Genomic DNA, 20,335 nt, shown 5'->3' with positions numbered 1-20,335 from the left:
TTATTTTCAATACATCCTACCCCTAATAATATATAATTATATAAGTTCAACATACCGTGCAACGTGCTTACATATAGCTAGTAGGCACCAGTTACCGGAAAACCTTTCAGTTGTGTTTTAAATCCAGCGCACGAACATGAACCCCACACAGGGGCCAACGTTTTGGAAAAAAGAATTCGCTTGGTCTTATTCTACCGTCGAGAGACTAGCGATAGCCAAGAGTAAACGGCTGGGCAATATTTTCAGAGAATACTCTCGATACTGTACTGTACACGGCGTCCAATACATATTTAAAGATAATTCCAGTTTGATTGAACGGTTAGATATTATTTAAAACCATTTTATATCGTTTTGATGGCGTAAAACATACGTACACTTACCTACCTCTATCGGTACCGCAATAATCATTCGTCGACGACGACATACCTATACGTTATTTCAGATGCGGTTGGTTAATCATCGTGTTGACCAGTTTCGTCTGCGCTAGTATTCTGGTACATACCATGTGGCTAAAGTTCAACTCCTCGCCAACGGTTACCGCAGTCAAGGACACACACTTGGCGTTGTACTCGCTTCCGTTTCCGGCCGTCAATGTCTGTCCCATGGACAAGATAAAACGTTTGGTGGCCCATAAGTACATGGCCGACAGAATAAACGCTTCGTTTCAAGAGTCCGAATTGGACAACTTCCTCAACGCGTTGACGCTATTTCAGCACCCGCTCTACAGTAGAATGTTATTTTACATAAATAACGGAATTGACGGATTTTTGTCCAAATTAACTACTATCAATATTACAGATTTTATGTTACAAGTAAGTAGGTACTGTATTACTGTACCCGTACTAGTTTCCTGTATAGTTACTTAGGTATTGTCCAGGTAAGTAAGTACCTAGAAACGTAGGTAATATTTAAAATATTGCAATATACAAATTATAAAATATAAATGTATTTAATATTGTGCGTTTAAATTTCTTCGATTATGCTGCAGGTAATGCCGACGTGTAACGAAGTGTTCAACGCTTGTTTTTGGATAGGACACTCTTACAATTGTTGCGACTTGTTCAGCTTACAGAGATCTGAGGAGGGTTTTTGCTATTCGTTCAACTCGCTGACTTCCGTTAAAAAATCGGATTGGTAATGAATTTCTCCGTTGAGCATATTATTTTAAACAAAAATCGATAAAATATATTAGTTAACCGGTGATTACCGGACACGTATTTTCAGTCCTATGTTTAGCACACTGGAGACTGATACGGATACGGCTTATACGAACTCCACGAATTGGGAATGTATACTGAGACGGAATACAGCAGCCGGTTCTACTTCAGGATTGCAAATTTTTTTCAAGCAATTCGACAAATCAGAACGCTTGATAAACGCTTCTAAAATTACTGGTCAGCCGGCTGTCAGGGTGAATGAAAAAAGATTGAATTATGTTAAGCTATTGTTATCTATATGTGCATAAGTAGGTGGTTGACAGCCGCTGGTTATAGGTACATAGTAATATTATTATAAGACGCCGCGGAATAAATATTGCATCGTATATACGATCGAAGAAATCATTTGACTTGTTTGTTTACAGGTTCAAGTGTTTTATGTGAACGAGTATCCAGAATCCGGCATGGGCAGCATTGTCACGGCAAAGAAAGGGACTAAACTGAGTATTATGGTAAAACCATTTGTCACCATAAGCACAGATAGAATCAAACACCTCCCCGTGGCGGAGCGGTTTTGTTATTTTCCCGATGAACAACATTTGAGTGTGTCGAGGTCATACACTCAAAAGTCATGTCTCATAGAATGTCGTTTAAATTATTTACACAGAAAATGTGATTGTCGTCCATATTACTTCAACATGCTCGGTAAGTGGAAATGAAAAAAAAAAAATCCTAATGATTGCTTGATAATATTTTTGAAACCAACACAATCAAAATCAGTAGGTATTCACCTAAAACGTATTTTAAATACTTAACTTTTTATTTTATATTTAAAAATACTAAATTCTATAAAAAAATATGAACTGGAGCATGCTACTATATATATTTTGCCTCTACAAAGAAAATTGAGGAATCATAGATATGTTTTTTGGTAGGTATAGTGGAAAAACATTTAGTAGCATTATGCTACATTTTGTTAGACATTTAATGAAAAAGAATTATAGATCGATTTTTGATATTTTTATTGATTTGCGTTTCTATGTTAATAAACGCGGTACACAAAATCGAATAGAAAAATTTGTTAGAAAAAAAAAACTGTATCTAGGCCAAAAAGCCAAAAACAAATCTCAAATATGTTAAAATCTCAAATATACAAATTTCTATAAGAATGATTTATCTATTGATTCATCCATTCAAATTAAAAAAAAACTTGGTAACCCAAATTCCGGTACTAAATAGCTACCTTACCAAAGACAAATAAGTATTAAAATAATGGTTTAAAAGTAAAAATAATAAAAGTCAAGAGAATCCGCGTCAAGTATAATTAATATAAAAATAAATAATTTTAAAATTAATAAACATTTGAAGTTATTTATTGTTATTGGGTATATTATTTTTAAGATTTTATATCATTTTGTAAATTATAACTAAAATGTAACATGTATAAGGTACGTATAACATGTATAACCTAACCTACTTTTCGTTTTTAGATAATCGTATACCGATATGCAACTCGACACAGCTGCTATGCATTGCACAGCACAACAGTGAGTTGCGATTCTACAGTCCACCGATAGGCAACATAAGAGGTTTTCTGCTGACAGAGATGAAGTCACCTCTCAACTGTTCCCAGTGTTTGCCCACGTGCCACGAAAGCGTATTTGATCTGGACGTGGATTATTCTTTGGATTCGCTGCCACTGACAAGGAGGAGTTACGGATCTGTGGACATATTCTACAGGAACGAAGGAGCAGTGAAGTATGAGAGAGACGTTACGTTCGGCTGGATCGACTTGTTAGGTATTATTTAATTTATCAAAATAAAACAAAATACCTACGTGTTACGAGTACGCTTGGAGGAAGTTAAACTTATTTTGGAGTTATTCAGCTGATATATAAAATTCGATTTGTGATGGAATAAAAAAAAGAACACCAAAAAATATAGTCACCGATATAGGTGGGAATAAGCTTATGACAAAATCTCTGTTTACTAGTTCCTAATACCCATATACCAGACAACTACACTTGTAAATAGTAATAATAATGAGTAATAAGTAATAACTAATATCCTTCCATTTATGGTATACCATAATTTAATAAATAATAATATATAATATTACAGTTATCCAATTTTTTTTTAAATGAAAATCAATACATATTGTTTTATTAGTTAATAGTTTTATACTTTTTTTTATGGTAATTTAGTGTCATTTGGAGGAATTGCTGGTTTGTTTTTGGGATTTAGTTTGTTGACAATCATTGAGTTTGTGTACTGGGGCATTAAGTTCCTCATATATCAATACAAGAAGCCTTCTTCGCCAACAAACAAGATAACACCTACATATGAATAATTGCACGTTTATTAAATTACGAAACATTACTGTTATAAAAATATATAATATATAATAATTATTTAATGACAACTCACATGCTGTAAAATCTTAATATAAAACATTGGTATAACAATAATATAATATTTATAGATTAGACATTAAATTTAAACATAATTTAACTTAATATACTTCATGTTTTAAAAAAAATATTATTTTGTAAAATATAACACACTAAACAGTTGTTTTGAATTAGAATATAGCTTGTTGTGTTTTAACAATTGTTTAAAATGCAACATATTACAATATTATACACCTAGCAGTCTATTAATTTAATATTGGCTACATAAAAATGTACTGTATCAAAAATATGTTTTTCTAAATAAAGTCAACATAATATTCTATGCCACTGTGTATACAAAATCAACAACTTATGACTACTAATAGCAGCAAAAATAACCATTTATCTATATATGTAGGTACGTCAACTATAAAAATATAATTTCATGTTATATAATTTAAAAAATAATTAGAATTTATCATAAGATACAAGTATAAGTATATTATATATACACATCATATGGTAGAGTAATAATTTGATTAAAAGCATATTGAATAAATCACAGGCACCTAAATGATAAACATTATAATTATAAGTAATGAGTAATGGCAATAAAAAATATAAACTTTATATAACTATAGATCATGCATCTTACTGATATAAGTTGTTGTATTATAAAATAAAAATACCTATTAGGTTTAATTTTGTGTTTAAAAAAAAATAAAATGTTCAGTTTTCATTAATACTTATGTCAATTGTTCGGCACGACAGAGTATCTTTCAACAAGCAGTAAGTTGCAGTCATCACAAACACGAACAGGTTTAGCAGATGATGGCAACATCATTGTGTTGTCAGAACACATTGCGCAAAATATTCCACCACAGTTTCTACAGTGATGCTGTTTTTGTAACATAAAAACCATACACACATACAAATTTATTAAGTATTAAACATTTAAAAGAACAAAATAGAATATTATAGTAAGTATTGTCTTACTTTTCTTCTCGTTAAGCTAAATTCTTTTTCACATTTTTTGCAATTGGCCACCTCATTATCGCGTTCCCAGTGTGCTTGCGCCGATGCACTGTTAGCGGCTTCTTCCAGTTCATTGGATTTTAATATCTCCTTTTTCAACTGATTGGCTAATTCTTCAAGTGCTAATTCTTGGCCTTGATACTTTTCTTTTAATCTGTGATGTTCCTCCTGTAAGTGAACATACTCCTATGCAAGTGAAAATAAATTTTAATCGAACAAAATTATAGACAGTTAAAAAACCAAGATAATAATTTACATTTGACATTGCTTTTAGTTGAACAATTTCTTCGTCGAGACGAGTTGTTTGATTTCCTGCCTTGGATAATTGTTCCTCAAGAGCAGACTTAGATTGTTGCTCTTTAACTAAGTCCTCTTTTAATTTCACGATAGTTGTTGTCTGTCCAGCAATTTGATCGTGGTATCTAAGTACCGAATCAGATATTTTTTTCTTCTCCTCTTCATATTTTTTCGATCTACGATTATCAAGGAAATAAATGGAATGGAAATATATTTTATGCAAATAAAAATAAATAAATAAAAAAATGTTGCGAGCACTAATATAATTGTGAAAAAAAATTTAAAAATCATAAAAAAATCCAATTTATCTGTCATACTGACCAAACATTGTTTTCTATAGAGTATGTTTTTGAGAGGTATTTTAGTAAAACTAACACATTTTTTATTTGTATCAACAAAAGGGCCAATGGGAAAATTTCATAGTGAATAAAATAAAATAGATAACACGGTAACAAAGATAATTACAAATTAGTCAAACTCTAGATTTAACTTGATTTTAAAATGAGTTATCATTAGTAAGATATAGGAAAAATAGTTTGAGAGTAAAGTAATACATCATTATAAGGAAATGAAATTAACCCGAGTCAACTGTGAAGATGAAATGATCTTGCTAGAGTTTTGAAAGGGAGACACGTAAGTATGCCTTTGATCAGCAATGCTAATTAAAATTTACAATAGACATGGTATCTTTATAACCAAGACAGCAAAGTCCAAAATCAATATTCTAACCTAACCATCTCAAGAATGAATCAAAAAACTAATCAGTGTAATGAAAAAAACACGGGAAAGGTTGGTAATGGGACAGTTTTTAACTTTTGTAGTGTCACCAGATTTTCAAATAAGAAATATAGAGCTGATTTTAAACATGATTTATTAAGAAAAGTTTGTTAATTTTAAGAAAGTAATAGTGAATTATATAGATGGTAAAATTATTAAAAACTTTCCAATAAGCATTTATGTTACAGTTTTTAATGTCGATTTTGACAGAAAATACTTCTCAAAAACATATTCTGTGTGGATAATAAGAAAAAATAATAAAAGCAAAAAATATAAAACTACAAAAGAAAATCTTTAAATAAAATAATAAGAATAAATAATCAATTTTTTTTTTTAGGACAATATTTTTGGGATATTATTGAACATTGCATAAATATTAAATAAGTAGTTTATTCATTATAAGTCACTTTATACTATATTTTATTTAAATATCATAAAATAATAATAATGGTATAAAGAAAAAAAAGACTTAAAGTACTAATACAAAGTTTGATTTACATTAGTCATTATGTAGGAATATAAGAGTGTATAGAATAATGTTTAAATGTTTATATTTCATAAACTAAATTACATTTATACACTAAAATAGAATATTTGTAAATACAAATGTTGATAATGTAAAAGATAAATAAATAGTATAAAATCATTACCTAATCACTAATAGTCTGTGGCTCGCATCATTTATTTATTTATTAATTCCTACTTAAACAAATGTATGCACCCAAATACAATTTTATTATAAAACATAATTATTAGACATTTTGAATAATATAGTTTCTCCATAAATTATAAAATCAAAATGCCACAAAAATATTATGTAAAAGAATTCAAACAAATGGATATTGCATTTAGATGCATATCAACTTTTCAAAGATAAAAGAATATGAATTGATAAATACATACACCTCTTCAGTTTTTTTCAAAGCCTCTGTTAATGTTACATTTTTTGATTCCAGTTTAGAAACAAACTCTGACTTGTGCTTAAGCGAACTCTCACTCTCCTGTAATTAAACCTTTAACTAGTTTATATAGATAAAGAAATATGAAGAAAATTAACCTAATTTTTATTATTTACTCTAAATTTGGCATTTTAACTATAAGTATATATTTTTCTTTAATTTAAACATTATTAGATTGTTCGGGATCAGTTAAGGGTTCAGGACTTGGTGCATTCTCTTTCAAAACTGGAGTATATGACTGTCGATGAAGTGATCTGTCTGGTCGAGAAGCCAACCTAGTGTCTGAATTGGAATTCCTCATGCCAGCATTGTTTCTCAATCTCAATTGTTGTGCGTCGTGGAACTGTAAATTGCTCAGCAAGCAACCAATCTGTTCAGTTTTTTTTTGTAGTCGGCTCACCATTTCAGCTTTTTTGGTCAAGTCTTCTTCACATTCCTGATCATTTCCCGACCCAATATTGTAGATCACATTTTATAACATTTTAAATAACCAAATCATCAACCATAATTAAATACCAATATTTAACAAAAAGTTAATAATATATATTAATTTGATTGTGGGTCTCACCTGTAATTTTTTATACATTTCCAAATTAATCATTTTGATGTCATCTAATTGTTTTCGTAGAGAAACAATATTTTCTTGTTTTTCTCTACTTTCTTTTTCTAAAAGTTTCATTGCAACCTCCATTTCAGCTTTAAGACTCATCTAATTACATAAAACAATAATCTTCTCAGTTTTTTGTTTATTTCAAAACAACAATATATACTTGTAAATGAAGTTCCTTCTCAGCTTCAATTCTTTGTTTTTTTTCATTTTCTGCAAATTGCTTTAGTGTATCCATGTCGCCAGTAGGAACATCAATAGTCAAAGGTTCAGCCTGTAATATTTATTATATAGGTAACTATTAACATTAAACAGAATATCTTTTCAGAAATACTAGATAAAAATTTATGTTATCTTATTGTTATTTAAAGTTAAAAATTAAGTATCTACATTTTTAGAATCATTTTGTTTGATCAACTGATTTTTGATTATTTGGTTTTCTTCTTTCAACATAGCATAACTGTTATTAGCCATTTCAAGTTCTTCTTTGATTAATGTATTAGACGTTGTAAGCGTTTCTACTTTAGACTCTAAATTTGCCACTGTTGCCCTAAAAACCATTTAAATGGTTATCTAACAAAATTAAATTGTACATAAAACATACTTAAGATGGCAATTCAGTTCTTCTATATAATTTTTTTGGTCAAGTACTACATTCATATTTTCCGACTCGAGACCTAAAGGACTATCAGGACAACTGACAGTGCCTTGTATATGATGATTAGGGTGATGACTTGAGCGCAGATATAATGAGAAATCAATTACACCTTGTTGTGAATCTAAATCCTCTTCCTAGTAAAATATTATAAAATTGTAAACAAAATGACAAAAATTTGCTTAATTTTTTTTTTCTTGTGAATTCTTGCCTTAATACATAAATTGCAGTCAATAACATTAAGGCCAACCATAAGGCCAACAATAACAATAGCTTCATCACTCATCATTAAAGCATCTGGCTCAAAATAATCTACTAATTCTTCATCACGATTGTCCACTAAAATTTTCAAATAATCAGCCAACTTTTTTTGCATTAAGGCTACTCTTAACCAAGCTCTTGCTCTACCCATGTGAGTTCTGAAAAAATAGTAATTTAAAAAAGTTCATATGTTAAAATGATTTTAATTTACTTGACAGTAGGTAAATCTCGAATACTATTTGTTAATTCTTGCGCATCCGGTGTTAACTTTTCAACAGTTTGTAATATATCCCATAATTCTTTTTTGGGGCCCAAAAGCCCTTTTTTAGGGCGTAACCCATGTCTCAGCACATGTTCCAAAACAATAAAAAAGTGTTGTAAAGGTGCATGATCTGAATCAAGCATACGTCCATTTTTCAGTGAATTTTCAATTAGTTCTTTAACAATCAGCTTGGATATGTTTACCAGGTTACGTCTCTCGATCAACACAGGGTCACGATCTAAATTCAACAATTATAATTGGATTATTCTAACATAAAAAGGTATTTTAATAAAAATTATCATGATTCTTAAGTAACTGAATACCTAATAAGAATGGTAAGTCTGGAGAAGTAAGACATTGTGATGTAAAAATATCAGATAATGGATCATCAGTTATTTCACGTAAACATAACCATTCGCCCTCAACTGACACCCGGAAATTACACAAGTACAAATCTTGAGAGCTTGGGTCCAAGTTTTGCATCCATTTATTTAACATCATCGTTCTTGTTTTTAAATAAAACAAAAGAAATCTTAGATAAAAGGTAAGTAAGGTTCATGTGTACCAGCATTGTGTTTAAAATCAAAATCAAATTTAATAAAATAATTATACTATATTAACAAAATAACAGAAATAATAACATGCAAACACAATTTCAGGAACTATAATCCTAATGCAAACAACACGACAAAAAATTAAATAACAAAAATAAAAAGTATGAAGTATGCATAGTAAACAACATTATTGTTATGTAGTATTTATTTGTTCAATGTAAACATTAAATAACAAATTAAATTTAACAATAAATATCTAATAAATAATAGTTAATAAAGTAACATTAACATTAAAGAAGATAATAGTTAGCATAAATAACAATAGCCTATAATCTAAAACATAATTTCGCATACAGTTAAAATGTAATGTTATGTTATGAATACAATAGGTAAGTTATATAATAATTATAATATTGGACTGATAATAATATACTTAATTAAACAGTGTCATCACGCATTTCTAGGGGGAAGTGGAGGAGGCATTCTTTGTCTTGGGGGTAATGGTGGTAAAGGAACACTTGTGGGTGTCGAGGGTGGTGGATAGTTTGGCATTCCATCAGAATTTGGACTTTGATCAGACCTTGCAGGTAATGGAGGTCTCATTGGAGCAGGTCTCAACTTGTCCGTCCACAAGGGCACAACGTTGTTTGTGATAGTTTCAATCTCACTTTTTATAGCTAATGCCCAATTATTATTTTTAGCAGTTAAAATTAGAGTATAGTTGTAGATTGATATTTGTTTTATTTTTAAAGCATTAGCTGCAGAACGACCATTTTCATAAGTGATTTCGGCATGATCTGTGAAATATCTGGCATTTAAAATTTTACCAAAAGAACCCAAGCCCTGAAGCATTATATTTTTAAATGATTCATCATTTAAAGGGAAGTCAGTGTTTTCAATATGTACTAAAATAACTCCATCAATTGGTCCATATTCATTCCATATTATATTTAATTCTTTTTCTCTTTGGGTTTGATCAACACACAAAATTTCAATTTCATAACAAGCCGTTACAGGCCTATGATCACTCTCTTTGATTTCAGCACGTCCGTAGAATACTTGCTTACCACTTGGCCATTCATTACTTTCATTACAGTACCAAAGTACTCGATCAGTCCAAGCTGGTGTACGGCATTTATCACTCGAGTCATATTCATCTGATAGTATGTCATATTTGTAAGTTGGAGGAAATGTTATAGGAGCTTCAAAGAAATTTTCGAATACTTTTTTATCTCTGCATTGAGCTAAAAGTTGATCATACTTTAAAACTTCTTCTAAGTCTCCATCTAGTACATGATTTATGAGATCTAAGCGATCCATATCAACCCGGTAATTAAAATCTCCACACCAGTATACATAATCATTTGATTGAATTGGAATTTTCAATTTTCTAGCTATTTCATTGAAGTCTGCATTACGATCAGCAACTTGTGATTGTCCGGCAGCAAAGTGAGAGCATATAAAACAAAGATTTGTAGCATCTAAAGTAAATCTCACTGTTACAGCTCCTTTATTCCCAGTTGTTCCTCCCATTCCTGTCTTAACAAAGTCAGTAGTAACATCTTTAATATAAGGTAATAGTTCTGGTTTTACAAATATAAACAGACAAACACCAACTAGTTGTGTACTAGTAAGTAGGACATAATCTCTTTTAGAAGACAAAATATTTTTAAGACTTTTATTCCACGAGTCTGCATTGTTTGAACTAGCAGCCATAATATTACTGGCATTTAAGTCAACAATTTCTTCAAATCCAATTGCATAAATATCAGGAAGATTATTATTATCATTTAGGAAGAACTTTTTTGATGGATCAAACAAGGAGACTTTATAGGGGTCCAAGAGCCATTTGGATAATGATTCCAAGTTACTAGAATCAAAATTCAAAAAATGTTTACCTCCGTTAACATTGTATGTAGCAACAGAAATTCTTAAATTACTCTTGTAAGTATAGGATTTATATTTTTTGCACATCTCTTCAGCCAAATCTGGATGGCATTGCCAAGTGTTATAAGGAAGTAATGCTTTAGCTTTTGCCAACAACTCATTGTTAAAGGCATTACCTGCTAATAATATATCAAATCCTTCTTGTTTACTGGAATCTAAAAGATTATTTTGAATAGTTCTGGCTGCAGATCGAGCTCCATCCAATAATTTAGATCCACCTTGTATTGCACCAGTACCAGCGTATATTCTACTTATCTCATTGCCATTGTTCACCCAAAGCTGTTGAAATACTTCTTCAAATCTTGATATTATTTGATCAGTTTCGTTTTGGCAAAGAAATTCCAGTTGTTTGGCCAATACATCGAGAGCAAAAAATTTTTGAATACAGTTTGTACGATCAAGACAATCGGTACAATTTATTCTCATAGTCCCCGTTTGGTGTTTTACAACAGAGTTACCTTTTGCATAAAACAAACCAAATGAATCTAAATATGGATTGACTGAGTTCTTCAATTTTTGAAGACTCTTATCACCATTACTTTTAAACTCTTGATGATAATCAAATGCAACAAATGGTATGAAAGAAAATGCTGAAGTGGAATGTTTTTGTTCAAATGCATAGCTCAAGGCAGATTCATTTTCTTTACTGTTTGAATTTGCTCCACCTAACAAATTAATGAAAATTATATTACCATAACAATCTGTTAATGACTTAACGTGTTTCTCATAAACGTCCGCTGAAGATTCTATGCTTCTTGACAGTTTTACTTTATGTGCTCCAACATTCATTCCTGGTTGTTCCCAAAATAGTGGTACACTACCTCTTATTTGCACAAAAGAAGTCACCTCATCATCCAAGTAGATAACTTGTTCAGTTTCAACAAAATTTGCAACATAACCGTCATCGTTACAACCACGAACATTGAACCTAGTTCCAGCTCTTCTACAACTTAACCTTGATATTATTGCAATTCTGGCTTGCTTGTGTCTTGCATAAACAGTTTTTATCTCGATACTGCCACACACAATTTTCATTAACCATTGGGAGGTATCAATTCCAAAATGAATAAAATATACATGTAAATTGCGGTTCCAAAAGAAACGATTATCGGGAACGCAGTTATTCCATTGTCTCTGGGCACACAGGGTCAAATCAAAACGAACATCTTGTGATACATACCTTGAAAAATAAAAACTACCACTGTTTAAAAGTTTCCGTACTTCGGATGCATAGTCATCACTCTGTTGTTTACGCAATGAAACAAATGTGGTCTGCGTGATTTTGAATATTTCTGCATCAGATATCTTGCCGACTGACTGGCAGCCAGTCACTAACACCAAGAACAGTGCTACTTTATTCTCGATATTTACATTTAAAACGCCAAGGCATCCATAGGCATCTACTATTTTCACACACTGTCGTTTGAATGTGTCAAACTCACTGACCGTAGCTGTGCACAGAGTATTGTTTTCAAATAACAGCACTTCAGCTTGCATACGGTTTTCCAGAACAACGCAATGACTGTGGTTGGACGGCTTTTCATATGCTCTGTAAATTTTGCCAATGATTGACGGCGTTTGTTTGGCAGACATTGTTCTGAGCCTCCTCCCCTGACTTATATCGTTTACTCAAACATACATGGGTGGTAAGTAGGTATCTCGGTTTCGGACTAAAAACAAAAAAACAAAAAAAAATGTAAAAAAAACAAAAAACAAAAAAAACTGACAAGCAATGATACAATGCAATAATATTATGGTGGTCATATAACAATATGGAAAATAAATAAAGCGGTGTCACGGATTATTGATCACTATTATAGCATAAAAACAGAAATAAAAAAAAAACACAATATTATAAAGCCACCACAATAGCTGGTTCACATTAATTGAAATATTGACTGGACGAACTTACAAGACTTGACTCGAGAATTCGTTTTATTAAGACGGTGTACGAGAACGCCTCTCGAAACGTACACGACACCGTCCCGCTAGGTGTCGGTGGAAAGTATTGATTTCTTGCTCGGCCGCTGGGGGGCTGCCTGCCTGCCTGCTGCTCGGTGGTCGCGCTAAATTGTAAATACATTCCGCGGCAAACACACGATACTACGATAGCACGGACATTTGTTCTGTTTCATGTTTGTAGATACTATTCACTAGATTGTGCCTTCTGAATTGTGTTGTGTATAGTTGTCGATTCTGCGCGCGCCCGCTTTCTCGGCGAAATCGAAGTGGTTGCGATTGTGGCCTGTGAGAAAAATCATCGGCAACCGCGGCACACGAGAACAAACAATTTTATAACCGACAAAAAGTTTGAGATAATAATATTATTACATTGTTATGTCAACACGTTGTCGTAATTCGTAAATGATAATTATCGACACTGAATATTGACATTACGGTAGGTATAATAAGAATATATGAAATCAGCTACGATGTATCGAAAGATTGTAATGCGGAACAATCGATCAGAAAAAAAAGTAACACAATCGATTTTTTACGGTGTTGTTCAGAGGCTCTTGCACGGCGTCGCCGAGGTGGCGCAGTGAAAACAATTAAACAACACACGTCATACACTGACAGCAAACTGAAATCCTGAATTGGCGATTGTGATTTGTATTTTGTGCACTGACTTTTTGCCGCTGTGGGACATGTATGCGTGCGCGTGTACTGAGTAGGTGTGACTCGGCGACGATATTTTTTTTTTTTAAACACTATTAACCGCACTGTAAAGTGTAAACGGAACACTCGTGTTCTCTCACTTCATCACATTAACGATTATACATTTTAAAAAATTCAAAGTAGTACGGATGTCGGATAGATACATTTAATATTTATTATCTACCTGCGACCTGCCGCAGTTTTGAAGGGGTGGGATACTGGTATTTATAACTCGTCGATAAGGAGAGGGGATGAACGACTGGTATTCAAAAAAGTTAGGTTATTTTTATAGGTCTACATAATATTTAATAACCAAATTAAATGAAATATAATATCTAATAATAGAAGAATAATACGACAATATTATAATAATATTTAAACACATAACTATAACATATTTCGTATCGCTATTATTGACATCGAATGTCGACCTGAAGGACGCTCTGAGAATGGAAAACAATTTCAAGAATATCCTAAACCCAATTTAACTTTATATTCTCCCTTCATTGAAGACAAACCATCACCGACATTTATTGTTATTAACTTGTATTTGAAGAACATTTCAGATAAAGCATAATATTCCAGAAGCTATTGTAGGTTTGACCCATTTTAGCTCACTTGATTTTTATGCTATAGTCATAGTATAGACTCTTTATAATCGGTCCTCCAGAATACAATAGAAAATCGGAATAATTCTAATTTAAATTCTAACTAAAAATTTAAAAAATAAATCTTTCCCATATTACAAAAAAATTAAACTTCACTTTCGAGACTTAAAGGATTTTATGGATTTTCTGAAAAATAAAATGTAAGCGATATTTACAAATAGTTGAAAAACGACGGACTACGCGACAATGTAGATAAGAATTATTTTTAACTTTAATTCTATTAAACATAACTTTGCAGGAGAAAACCATAACAAATTAGAAAAACTGGTCAAAAAATCAAAAATAATCAGAAAAACTGGAAATAATTTTTTTTTTTTAAAAATCGCTGAAAACGCAAAAAAAAACAATTTAAAATTTTATAATTGAACGTGTTGTAACTTGTAATATGATATATACACTTCCATAGCACTTTGCTACATTTTAAGTCAACCCATAAAAATAAACAAATACTTTAAGTTCCGAGCTCAGGTGATAACTTAACATTTATACGGTTTAAGGAATAGTTATTATTTTATGATACCCGTTTAAAATCAAAATATAAATTATATATATAGTATGGAATTGACGAACTGTAGAAAAAAAACTTGATATTTTGAGAGTACAAAGAAAATTTTTTTAGGATGTGTTTAAGTCGTCAATTTCATTAAGCACGTCCCTTCACAAATATTACGCAACGCTGCCTCTGGCCCTTGGGTACGCTCTGATGTACAGTAGGTGTCTAGTAGCTCTAGAGGGGTCACTGTAAATTGTAATGAATATGTTAATTTAAACTTTAAACATCTATTCAAGAAAAACCACGTTTATACATATTTTTAAAATTTTTGGTTACAGTATATGGAGGACTACTTATAAGAAATCTTGCTGTACATTTGATAAATGTTTGACTACGAAATAATTTCCAAATGTTCGTGATTTTAAGAAATTATGTCAAGGCGCTAAACTTTTTTTTTTAATTACACTAATAACCACTTATGAGTTACGAGGAGACTTGTATTAAAGTTTCAAGTTTTTTATGGAATGAAAAAATATTGATTGTCAATAATTGAAAAAACTGAAATAACCGAACATTTTTCTCATGTCTATAAAAAGTTTAAATAGGGTCAAAATATTTTGAAAAATTTGTTAAGTGGAAAATGGAAAAATAAATATTTGAGTTTAGGAAAACTAGGTACAATTTTCTATCTAAAACCACCCTCAAAGTTGAAAATTTAAGTATTATTTCGACTACTTGTGTAATGTGCACAAATTACACACAAAAAAATAATTAAAATTTAAAAAAGGTACACATCATTGTAAAATCAATACATTCATGATTCATCGCTCCGTTCAGAATCTAAAAAATTAAAATAATACTCGACACTTGAGTAATCGACGACCAAGTGTTTGGTTCACATTCGAAAATCATACATTATCCGATAACACCGATGATTATAGAATGGTTATGGCTAAAAATAATGTTTTATAATTTTTTTTTTTTTTTGTTGACGGAAAGCTATATAGATATCTCAATTTGTTGTTTTTATATTATACATTTTATGGTTTATACCCATACATTAATTAATAATTATTGAGTAATGACTATTGCAGAGTAGTTATGTATATTAATATATTATGCATAGTAAAATTATCTACAAACAGTCACAGTGCCAACTGCCATTAGCCATTGCAGCACTATTGTTAGTTCACGGAATAATGAAATTTTAAGTATTGAGATTTACTTGAGAATTTCTGTGAAATACAAACCGGAAATGACAGTTTCTGACATTCCGAGTCTGTCAAAAATAATGAGTAAAGTTATTTTGTTGCAATACTCAAAAAATATTATTCGTTGAAGTGTTAATACTTTTTTCGTTATTAGATTATTATTTACTAATTTACTATACATCGCACTAATACAAATTTCAAATATTTAGATTAATTGTAAGTTATTTAAACCCATTTGTTTTTGGAAAAAATTACTTAAATCATCTGTATTATTAATATAAAAATAAATTACTTATGGCAAAATAAATACACCTACATCCTACAATGAACTATCCAAGGAAATATAAGCTGACACACCGCTCCATTGGTAATAGTTTTTCATTGTATTCAATGATCTATCATTTTATCATAGTATTCAAATTTAACACATCCATTACAGTGAGTCATGTTTCGGGGACCTACTCAAATAAAGAAACTTTCTCGGTTTTTTAAAAATAATTTTAATTTCTAATAAGTTAAGATTTAAAGTATGGATAAAAATATGAAATTAAAATATTTATTGTAATTGATCAATGATTACTTATATTTCATGTTGCGTGATACTCATATTAATTGTCGGTAAGTTGTTGAGGGTAAACGTAAACCTACCTGTAAATTGAAATCTGACTGAAAATACATTCGATTAGGCTAAACTCAGAAATATGAAATAATTAGATCCGCAATCCTCTGTTTGAAGTATTTTCTTTCGTGTAATGGTATTTATTTAATATTAATTTTTTCACACTGTTACGCCTACGTCCCTTGAGATTTAACACGTATCTGTATTCTGTGGTCGATGCAACACAGTAATCAAGTATCGTAGATAAACAGACTGTACACAGTGATTTTTTTTGTATGTAAAACCTTTAAAACCTACTCATTATTTTGATGAGATATTTTTTTTTGGATTTCGGAAAATTTAAAGCACATGTAATTATAACATTATACGCATTTCTTTTATTTATTTTTACCACTATGAACGTTGCCTGTTGCCATAAAACCAAAACCAATTTATGTATTTTGTTAAATTATAAGCCGAAGAAAAATACTTTACAACAACATTGATGAAAAAATATTAAATATGGATGCATTGAATATTAATCGAAAAGTTTATGATTAATAGTTAATAAGCGTTTAGATTATTTAGACTAAATAATTTAGATGTCCTTGAAATTACTTATTTCCTACCATCTAAATTGTAAAAAAAAATTTCCTTCTTAAATTTAACTCTTCTTGTAACTTAGAACATTTTCCTAATTTTTGTAAGTTTAATTAAACATATAAGGGCCCCTAATTAATTTTGCAACCTGAACCAAAAATAGCCAGCCTGCCTCTGGAGTACTCTGTATATTTTAATACATTATATGGACTTATGCTAGAGTACATTGATGTATTACATCATTATTATTAAATATTATACTCATTTAGGAAGCCCCATATAAAACATATATTTTAAAAAAAATATGTGAATTAAAAAATATTTACAATACCAAAATTTAACACAACGATCATAAAATATAGTAATATTAGAAAGATAGATGAATTAGACTTTAAATACCAATTGGCTTAAACGGCAAAAATTTGAATTCTAGTTTGAAAAAAATTACTATGAGGCTGGTACTATAAATTAATACATTTACTTCAATCTATACAGTTATAATAGTAAGTTAAATAAATTAATATAGCATTAAGTTAATGTTAATTAGTCTACCATTGATGTTATATTTAATAATAACATGCAAAACCATGTATGAAATTATTTAAAACTGTTTCATAAACCTCTATAATATTGTCAAACATAAAATACTTAAATTTAAATTTAAAATGTTCTGATTTTTCAGGTTCTATCATGTTATAAGTGTATACTTAGTTGCACTTAGACCTGTAAAAGCATTTTAATGTAATTAACTTATCAAAGAAAATTCAAAAAAGGTATTCCAAAAATATTTAACTAATTATTTTTAATAATTTTTAAATCTACAAGGACTAAGATCGAGAATGTTAACCAATGGAGGCACTGATAACTACAATCTTAATATTACAAAATACTAAAAATTATACATAAATACAAATAAAAATGCAATGAAGCTTTTATTTTGACCACTTAAATATAGTTGTAATTATATTTTATTTAATATATCTGTAAAAAAAACAGGTCATTTTTATATGACACATTATGGGTTTAATGTATGGTAATTTTTCAATTATAATATTATAAGATACTACTAATAGGTACACTGTACACAATTGGTTATTTTATTTGGAGCTAAAATTCTAAAGTTATTGAAACAAATCAGCGGCTTTGTATAGAAGGTAGAGGTTACTCAAGAATTTAATTCCGTAAGATATGAGGGAGTTTCATATTATATTAAGTACTAAATGGCTAATGCAATCATTAAGTATTAGAAGAACACTTCTAAGCAAGGGCTGTCCTGTGTTGGTAATCTTTTATAAACTAAGTAAATTGTAAATATTGTGGAAACCACATAGGTAAAAAATTTGAAATAAAAATCTTTGGAATTGAGATATCATGAAATTGTTTCTACTAAAACAATTTATTTAAGGATTTTATTTCCATAAATTGAGACATCTATGGATCTATTTTCCTTTAAAATGAATAGTTTGTAGCAGTCCAAAAGTCATACATTTGTAAGATTGTAGAATAATAAGAAAAAAAGTTTTGGTAGATATTAAGATGGAACTATTTGATTTTCTTAATTTTATGTTAATTTAAACAAAATGTTTACCTTGATGTTAACTGTCATATTGTTGAAACTACATGCTCTCTCTATATGGCTTTGTTACATAGTTTTGCATAATGATTAAGTCGAGGATTAAGTATTTAAAAACAATTTTTTATGCACTTTAGCAAATCAAAAATAAAAATTTTCTCACTTATAATAGCTTAAACTGTTCAATAATTTCCACTGAGAGCAAAAAATAGTAATTTTTGAAAGTGAACCAAGAGGAGAAGTAGGCGCCTCTATGGGTCTACCCAGATCATTTTGTCATCCAGAATACCAGTATCCTCTAATAATAAATCAATTGATAATTGCATAATGAAAAATTGAAAAAATAATTTGTAAAAACTTATAAATTACCCAGATATAACACTTTTTAATCAAAATAAAAAAACTAAGTTCTTACTAGTTAATATCATTAAATAGTACAATTTACAAGATGTAAAACATTTTTGCTTCGTTTAACCATTTACACAAACATTTTTATGCCTATAATTTTCAATTAGTTAGCTTATTAAAATGATTTTTTTTTTCTGGAACACGTTCAGATGTGTTGAAAAACTTTATAATTTTCTCTTTATTTTTTTTATGTCACTAACAGTCGATTTACCTATTCCTTACTTCTCAGCAATCATACCACGGTTCTGGCCCATTTTCTATTAACTTAATTATTTCAATTTTTTGATCTAAAGTTAAAGTTACGTGTTTACGAGGAGCCATTGTAACAAACAAGAATAATAACCACTCGACAAAAAAGAAGTAAACAAACTGACCATCGATTTATTAATATATCTTTGCTAGGAACAGTAGGTAATAAAATTGACAAAATTGTATTAGTCGATAACAATATCTTATAGATTAATTGAGTTCCAGGAATTCTCGTAAAATCTATTGACGAACAATTGGAAATTATGCCATCCGCATTACTGCGTTCACCAGATTATCGGGGGTCCAAACTATCGAGGCACTACTGTTGTTAGAAAATTGAAGGATTAAGTGTACAGCTGTAGTATTGTCGAGTGACAAACGGTTTTGTCATAATGAAATAATGATAGATAGCTGATAAACACTGATTAGATTTACATCACATTTAAATTGTACACAATAAACATGACTTACGTTTAGGAAATTTTCGTTCTGGTCTAGCTTTCCTGGAAGATGAAAAAAATATAGGCCATCTGTCAATGGACGTTAACGATGGAGATCGAGAAGAACTTTTGATGCCGCTATCAAACGAATCCGAACTTTCTATAACGGCAGGTAAACCTTCGGCACTCGAATTATTCATGGCTGTACTGCACGAATCACTTTTTTTTTAAATTATTTAACAATTTAACCGGAAGACAATTCTAGTTTAACACCACTGTCAGTTTTTATTTTTTCTGTCGATACTACCAAAATATTGAAAACTTCTATTAATTTTTATTAAACCATTTAAACCTTATAACTTAAAAGTGATAACAATAAAAATAGTCTTTAGATAATTGATAAGAATATTGTTTTCGTCCACAGCTGACGTCTGGTTTTCATCACGGTTTAAAATATAGATAGTACAACTGCAGAATAACCACAGGAAAACTGCAGTTTGTTCTCCGCAAAAATATTTTAATATTATCATTTATCA

At 30.1% G+C, this 20,335-nt stretch overlaps 3 protein-coding genes across 5 annotated transcripts; 1 reads left to right on the top strand and 2 right to left on the bottom strand.

Annotated features, from left to right (window-relative positions):
• The first annotated feature begins 96 nt into the window (after positions 1-96).
• LOC111037777 (sodium channel protein Nach-like) lies at positions 97-3,612 on the top strand. The gene is made up of 7 exons (XM_022320534.1): positions 97-318; positions 443-812; positions 989-1,134; positions 1,225-1,411; positions 1,583-1,862; positions 2,648-2,956; positions 3,362-3,612. The coding sequence occupies exons 1-7, from the start codon at positions 137-139 to the stop codon at positions 3,505-3,507; spliced, it is 1,620 nt and encodes a 539-aa protein (XP_022176226.1). The 5' UTR covers positions 97-136; the 3' UTR covers positions 3,508-3,612.
• Positions 3,613-4,226: 614 nt separating this feature from the next.
• LOC111037775 (RUN and FYVE domain-containing protein 2-like) lies at positions 4,227-20,165 on the bottom strand. Of its 3 annotated transcripts, XM_022320531.1 has the most exons (12): positions 19,831-19,926; positions 8,724-8,905; positions 8,350-8,638; positions 8,089-8,296; positions 7,827-8,014; positions 7,613-7,772; positions 7,386-7,496; positions 7,184-7,324; positions 6,560-6,657; positions 4,839-5,055; positions 4,544-4,768; positions 4,299-4,445 (listed from the first exon to the last, which is right to left on the bottom strand). In XM_022320531.1, the coding sequence occupies exons 2-12, from the start codon at positions 8,899-8,901 to the stop codon at positions 4,299-4,301; spliced, it is 1,962 nt and encodes a 653-aa protein (XP_022176223.1). In that variant the 5' UTR covers positions 8,902-8,905; positions 19,831-19,926. The 3 variants fall into 3 exon arrangements, with proteins under 3 accessions (XP_022176225.1, XP_022176224.1, XP_022176223.1); XM_022320533.1 differs by lacking the exon at positions 8,724-8,905 and having other exon boundaries at positions 4,227-4,445; positions 19,831-20,165; XM_022320532.1 differs by lacking the exon at positions 19,831-19,926 and having other exon boundaries at positions 4,227-4,445; positions 8,724-8,901.
• LOC111037773 (synaptojanin-1) lies at positions 8,994-13,835 on the bottom strand. The gene is made up of 2 exons (XM_022320528.1): positions 12,814-13,835; positions 8,994-12,571 (listed from the first exon to the last, which is right to left on the bottom strand). The coding sequence occupies exon 2, from the start codon at positions 12,492-12,494 to the stop codon at positions 9,405-9,407; it is 3,090 nt and encodes a 1,029-aa protein (XP_022176220.1). The 5' UTR covers positions 12,495-12,571; positions 12,814-13,835; the 3' UTR covers positions 8,994-9,404.
• Positions 20,166-20,335: the final 170 nt, after the last annotated feature.

The sequence above is a fragment of the Myzus persicae genome, unplaced genomic scaffold (genome assembly GCF_001856785.1).
Source record: "Myzus persicae strain clone G006 unplaced genomic scaffold, MPER_G0061.0, whole genome shotgun sequence".
Lineage (NCBI taxonomy): Eukaryota > Metazoa > Arthropoda > Insecta > Hemiptera > Aphididae > Myzus > Myzus persicae.
The sequence above is the reverse complement of the archived record's forward strand: the minus strand, read 5'-3'. Positions and strand labels throughout refer to the sequence as shown.